The sequence below is a fragment of the Rhagoletis pomonella genome, unplaced genomic scaffold (assembly GCF_013731165.1).
Source record: "Rhagoletis pomonella isolate Grant_MI unplaced genomic scaffold, Rhpom_1.0 Rhpom_scaffold_00012, whole genome shotgun sequence".
In the NCBI taxonomy this organism is placed as follows: Eukaryota; Metazoa; Arthropoda; class Insecta; order Diptera; family Tephritidae; genus Rhagoletis; species Rhagoletis pomonella.
In genome coordinates this window covers 7,193,747-7,200,492 of record NW_023458566.1, presented here as the reverse complement: position 1 = coordinate 7,200,492, position 6,746 = coordinate 7,193,747, and the positions used below count along the sequence as shown (strand labels likewise).

Below are 6,746 nucleotides of genomic sequence, written 5' to 3'. Positions count from 1 at the left end.
AAATGCCATAAAGTGACATTTACTAAGTCGAAAGTACCTTTATCAACTTCTTATTCCATTGCAAATGTTTGTCTTGACTCGTTAAGTGAGATTAAGGACCTTGGAGTGCATTTCGACTCAAAACTCACGTTCACTTCGCACTTAAATAAAACTATTGCTGACTCATTTGCCATGCTTGCATTTGTTAGACGTCACTCTTCAGAGTTCACCGATCCTTATACTATTAAAATGCTCTATACAGCGTTTGTGCGTTCAAAACTGGAATATGCTGCGTTTATCTGGAGACCGAATCATTCTGTTGATATAAATCGTTTAGGAAAGGTGCAAAAGGTATTTTTACGCTTTGCTTTGCATTCACTAAGGTTTGCGGAACCATTGCCTTCATATGTATTCCGTTGTCGGCTAATTAGCCTTCCAACTTTGCATAATAGAAGAACTTCTCAGGCTATCGCATTTTTATTGGGTATTATTTCGGGAAAAGTTGAGTGCCCGACCCTACTTGAGAGAATCCATTTTTATGTTCCTAGCCGTAACTTGCGTCGTTTTGACGTGTTTAAGGTTGGGCTAAGTAGAACGGTTTATGGTGCAAACAGAACATCAGACTTCAATCACTTTTCAAATTTTTTAGACATAGACTTTACCAATACTAGAGCAACCACATTAGAATTGGAAAGATTTCTTATGTCCAGTCATTAAGATCATGTACATTTTGTAATTTCTAATCTGTTTGAAATTGTAGATTGGGTTTTTGAATTCTTTCATATGTAAGTAATTCTTGTAAATTAAATTTTTAAGTAGACAATTTATCATAATGACAGATAGTTATATTTAATATTCTGCTTAATGTCTGTTTTAACTATAGTTAGTTGTTAGACATAAATAAATAAATAAATAAATAAATTGGTCTAACCTGGTTTCTTTGAACTGAAGAATTTAGTAATAGGCTACATATCGCCGTTTAGAGTATAAAACCGCGTATCGTCGTTCTGCAAAACCGCGTAAGTGACATTTTTTCCCAAAAATTGGACTTGCTCACATGAGCTCTTGGCTCAAGCCTTATCCATTCGTCTTGAAATATACTAGCCAGAAATGCGATTGCTTTGTAAAAATGAGCACCATTTTGAAATATGAGTGTTTTTACTCTCTAGAAAATAATTTATGCAACCTCACATACGCGGTTTTGCATTTTGTTGATACGCGGTTTTGTACTTGTAAACGACGATATGTATTTTAGTAAGACAAGCCTTCGAAAAGTTAATCTCTAAATGCCTTAGAAAATAAAATTATTGTTTAACACTTGTTCGTTTATTTAAACGTTAATGATTTATTTGCGGACAAGAAAATGGCATAAAAGTTATTACATATGTATGTATGTATGTATATATGTAAATGGCTGTAACTATGATTAGCGCATTAGATGCTACATAATGAATTTGACTAAATTTGTTTTAAACTAATGAATTTTTCTAAATAATGGCGCTTTTGAGTTTATATCCAACGTTTACTTTCTCTTTTTCAGCTGGATTTTTTCAAATGGATGTGCTTCGATGTAAGCTAATGCTTTAAGGATGTAATCTGGAATTGGTGGTGGCGTTGGCAAATGATCACCCTTGGGCTGGTATCCATTTTCATTGGCTGTATAGGATAATTGTATGGGTTGTCCTTCAGGTGAGATGTATGAATAAGAGCCGGATGCATAGGAACTGCCAACGCCGCTCTCCTCAGCCTGAATCCCATTCGATGTTTCGTATGCATAGTTGTAGCTGCCGTCGGGTCTCAAGTCATTATCATACCTTAATATAGACGCTTGAACGTCAGCAGGATTGCCATCAGCGTTGGTGAGAGCAAATAAGGTGGTGGAAAGGATAAGCTGCGAGTGAGAGGTAAATTTAGAATATTAATTAAACTTGTAAGTAAAATGTAGAAGAAATAATAGGTATATAGAAAACTCTTTAGCTTTTTGAACTTACTACTTTAAACATTTTCTTTGCAAAATTGTGAATTTTTAAATGCGATTTTGTTCACTTATTTGTGGCTGCTTACGCTATGTATGGCGCTGATTTTGTAACTGATTTGAGATGCGCCTTAAAACATTTTTATATAGTATTTAGCAAAAGTACCCCCCCTGGTGTGTATTTTAATCACAAGCTCAAATATTTTGACTGCTGCACCCACCAGCGTTCGAGCGCAACTCATTTATACAACGCACATTATAAGCTTCTATTAACAGAAAAATGAAATATCGACAATCATATGCAAATACTTAATTTTAAGCTTAAACCGATTGATTATTAACAGTTTTTAGACTAAATTTTTTGTATAATCTAGTCTCACTTAAAGTGCTTATCAGTTCGCCAATTTTAATCTGACCGGGTTTTGTGAACTCACAAAAGCTCGTTGCTCTACTGTTATTTCAGGTAGGTAGGTAAGAAAAACAACAAGAAATACAGTAGTGTAAGATAGTGTATACTAAACTAAATGCAAATATGTACATATGTATATCGGATGATACGCATATAAACAGATAAGTGTCAGATTATTTTAATTAATTTATCAAGTTTAAGATAAATTAAGAAGGGCGCTATTGTCTCAGCGGAACACTCCTAAAATGTGAGGTATATGTCTGCACATGTACCGTTTTGCAGGGGTATGTACATACATATGTATGTAGGTATTTTGAAGTTGTACATGCCAGATGTGTATCTTTTGCATTGAATATTTATTTTCTTGTTGCATTTAGATATTAATTATAATTTTTTAATTAGCAGCATTGTATTAACTATTTGTTATTGTTGAGAATACCGTTGAACATTTGAAATAATCAATATTTTGCGCCAAATACTAGTACAACGGCGTGAACAGAAATTATGATGACCAACTTACATATATCGAGCCCTAACCGCCAAAATAACTAAGCGACATTTTTTTTTCAATATTTTGTTTTTGATGCTGAAATATTCCTAGATGGGTTTCTTTCCGATCTAGCTTGCTTATTCATCTCTACTAGGCTGCTGTTGGGAATCAGGTCGATGGCGCACAGTGTACGATTTGGGAGTGTCGATGACCAAAATCGTAGAACTCTCGATAGAAATAAGATGTCAAACGAAAAAAATTGGGTTCGAAAGCTAACATAATTGCCATTGAGGTTGTTCACGCTTGCCTGGTTATCAGCTTATGTGGTTATGTAGTTAAATATAACTCACTTTACTCAGTTTACAACAATAAAATACTCTAGACAATAATAATTTTTAACCAGATAACCTGATAACCAGGAAAGCGTGAATAACCTCATTATAAATAATAATTTCCAACCACCCAAAAATTAGGTTGAAAAATGAATTTTTGAAAGAAAAAATGGCTACCTCCAAAAAAAAAGATTTGTTTGCCGTTTTATGGACTTTTCTTGTAGATTTTCATCGGAAATTACTGTCAAAAGTAGACTAAAGAGTAGTATGTAGGCTTATTTTTTAATTGAAAATTGTGTAGTACGTTTTGGGATATTATTCACGGTTATTTTACATCACAAGTAATGCAATTGCATTACAGTGCGTTCTTAGACTTCTTCGCACTTCTTCACTGCAAGGAGCCTAACCCTCTGCCCTGTGAAATCCTCGTCAACCATTTTTATTACCTGGACAAAACAGATGAAGCTGCAGCTGGGTAGCAACGTCGACGGCTACCAATTCTGAATGTGAATGACCCGAAAAATTCGTCACATTACTCAATGGCACTTGCTGGCAGCAGAGCCAGTTCTTCTAGAGAACCAGGCTTACATCGCCTATCGGAATCTTATGCTGGGCAGATAGCTCATTAATAATATTTACCGAGAGCCAGTCACCACCCATTGCAGACAAAGAGCCTCGAACCTCGAAAGCACCGCGTAACTTTGGCGTTATTAATGTCTTGATACTGTAACAGGCTAAGTTCCTACAACCCATCTCTTCACATGCTCCTTCAGCCCACCTATCTAACTACTCTCCCTTTGATATGAGTACGTTCGGAACAGCACGTTTCCTGGGCCTGTCGTTAGTCGATTTTGGTAGGGCTTAGTAGTGGCATTACAATGACAACTCACGGGCGAAATTAAGGCTGTGCCTTAGTGAAGATCCATAGTTTTCAATTCACGGCTGTTTTTTCGATATCGACTGTTGATACAACTTACCTTATAATCTTTAGAAAAATGACTGAAAAGGGTGGTATTGTTCTTAACGATTATGTAAGTATGTACAACATTTATTCACAATGTCGTGTAAAGATATTCAGAACGCTGTACTGGTATTGTCTCTTTATTTGCATTTTCCTGACTGCTTGCTTACTGAGCACAACCAGAACCATGCACACGCAAAATGGGATAAAACGACCCTGCACGGAGGATTGGAGAATCGTCAAAAGACTGTTCGACGAGTATAAAATAAGTTGGGTTATATCTGCCTCAGTGCTCTTCAAAGCACCTGGAGCAGATGGCATTTTAACAACTGATCTTCAAGATGGACTTCCTCACTTGCTACACTTTCTATTACCGTTTTTCAGAGCATGGGGTTATTTCCACTATAATCCCAACCATAGTCTACTAAAAATCATGGAGAGAATTGGAGGACAAAGAGGTGACAGTGGTGGCCCTCTCTAATAGAAAAGGTCATCCGTCGCAAAGGGGTTGATGAAACCAAAATGTCCTTAAATTACATCCACTCTAGGAGAGGATAGAGTCAGGTCTTAGCTACGAAAGGTTTCCACACAGGGGGTATTGATCCCGCCTCTACTATGGTTCATCGTAGTAGACGAACTACTCTGCCTTCTTAGTGAAAACGGCTCCGATGTTCAGGGCAATGCGGAGAACATTGCCATCCTAATAAGAGGTAGCCTCTAAGAAACTATCTGCAAACTCCAACAGAATACTCTGAACATAGTCGTCAAATGGTGCATTAATAATGGGTTGAACGTAAACCCCAAGAATAACGAAATTACTAGAAGCACTCCTTCAAGGAGAAATGATACACTTCTCCAAAGAGGTGAGTTATGCTTGATGACAAGTTCTCATGGAATTTGCACCTAGACGAAACTATTCAAAAGACCAAGGTCTCTATCTGGACCTGCCGCAAAGTAATGTGGTGGTGCTGTCCTACGCCTGTCTGGTGGAAGAAGCTAGAAGTGAAGTCCACGCAGGCCAAGCTCACTAAGCTACAACGACTGGTCCCCATGGGTCTCACTGGCGCGATGAGAACTACACCAACCGCGGCACTCGAAGTGCTTCTTGACCTGCCTCCCCTACTCATTGTAATCAAGACAGGGGCTCTACTGTTTACAGCAAGGCTCATCTCAGGGAACAATGTAGAGAACTGCAAGCTTATACTCCCTTCCATTCGTAGAGTTATAGAACAAGAAGATGGGGTGCATTAGCTTTGTATATCTGTGTCTTTCGAGACGACCTTAACCCTGGAAGGGCAGAAACATCTGATATACTGACGGCTCCAAGACTGACCACGATGCCGGAGGAGGAGTTTATGGCATACAGTCCAGAAGGCTCCTTTTCACCAGCATGGGGCAAGGATACTCTGTCTGTAAGGCTGAGGTGCAGGGATTCAAAGACCCAGGACCCTTTATCTGTCAGCCATGGAGCTCCGTTAGGTGAAACTACTACATATGAAGATAAGAGAGAGGCTAAGCCTTTCATTCCGGATATATCAACAAGGAGAACCGAAAAAGTCCTTCACCTCAGTAGGCATGAAGTATGAGTTGCTACAGGTTTTCTTACTGGCCACTGCAGGGTAAAGAAACACTTGTTAAACAAAGGAGTTGTTAACATTGATTGGATTCTGATTCCTAGGATCACCGTATCTAGAAGCACTCGACCTAAATGGCATTCAGCTAAAGGACCTCGCGAGGTTTTTGGAATAGAGATTTGTTAGAATAGATCCAATTTTGTTAAAATCGAAAATAGAGAATATTAAGTGACCGAAGGCAAACGGAAATATTCTAGATTCTTGACCAATGAGAAACTATTTGAACAGGAAAGATTTATGTACAATATCAATGCTGAATTAATAATTTTGCATTTAATCGTAAGGACTTTTATTCGAGTTATATAGATTTTATTCAAAAGTGTCTATGTTGCGCTGGATAACGGAAGCTATTCACTTGATGACTAGGGGCGGCCACATGATGAAATTGTTGGTGACGAAGTTGCTGTTGTGGCCGAGATTGCTGTTGGGCTTGCTGCTGGCGATGATGTGCGGCATTCTCATCGTATGGGTGCGCACGAATATATTCCAATGACTTGAGGATCTGTGGTGGAATTGGTGGCGGAGTTGGCAAGTGATTGCCTTGCGGTTGGAATCCATTCTCATCGGCTAAATACGAAAGCTGAATCAGTTCACCTTCTGGCGAGTAATAAGAGAAACCACCACTAGCATGATGACCACCATAGCCCTCCTCTTGAGCGCTTATGCCATTCGAGGTTGAGTAATCCAGTTTATAGCTGCCATCTTGACTTAGTTGGTTGTTGTGTTTGAGCGTTTCTGCATGAGCGCTTTGAGGATGCACCGCATGAGCGACGCAGGCCAACGAAGCGATGGTGGCAAAAAGGATCTGGGAAATTTTAGGAAAATAGAATAAGTAACTTATTTTGAGCGAATTCTTGTGTTGTACAATTGATTGATATTTACTTACGAATTTGTTCATTTTAAAGCTGTTTGATTGTATTTTTTTGGGCAACTCTTCGGGGTGGAGTTGTTTGCTGTCGAAGACAC

The 6,746-nt window shown here is 38.4% G+C and overlaps 2 protein-coding genes across 2 annotated transcripts; both read right to left on the bottom strand.

Moving 5' to 3' along the window:
- Positions 1-1,501: 1,501 nt before the first annotated feature.
- Positions 1,502-3,938, bottom strand: LOC118747556 (pupal cuticle protein Edg-78E-like). Its single transcript, XM_036481604.1, has 2 exons — positions 3,774-3,938; positions 1,502-1,870 (listed from the first exon to the last, which is right to left on the bottom strand). The coding sequence occupies exons 1-2, from the start codon at positions 3,936-3,938 to the stop codon at positions 1,502-1,504; spliced, it is 534 nt and encodes a 177-aa protein (XP_036337497.1).
- Positions 3,939-6,093: 2,155 nt separating this feature from the next.
- Positions 6,094-6,678, bottom strand: LOC118747554 (pupal cuticle protein Edg-78E-like). Its single transcript, XM_036481603.1, has 2 exons — positions 6,667-6,678; positions 6,094-6,585 (listed from the first exon to the last, which is right to left on the bottom strand). Exons 1-2 carry the CDS (start codon positions 6,676-6,678, stop codon positions 6,094-6,096), a joined length of 504 nt encoding a protein of 167 aa, XP_036337496.1.
- Positions 6,679-6,746: the final 68 nt, after the last annotated feature.

Coding starts and splice junctions, on each gene's coding strand:
- LOC118747556 (XM_036481604.1), bottom strand. CDS start 3,938: ATGGGTTGTAGGAACTTAGCCTGTTACAGTATCAAGACATTAATAACG. Junction 1,871..3,773: donor ATAAGATTCCGATAGGCGAT/GTAAGCCTGGTT, acceptor TCTCACTCGCAG/CTTATCCTTTCCACCACCTT.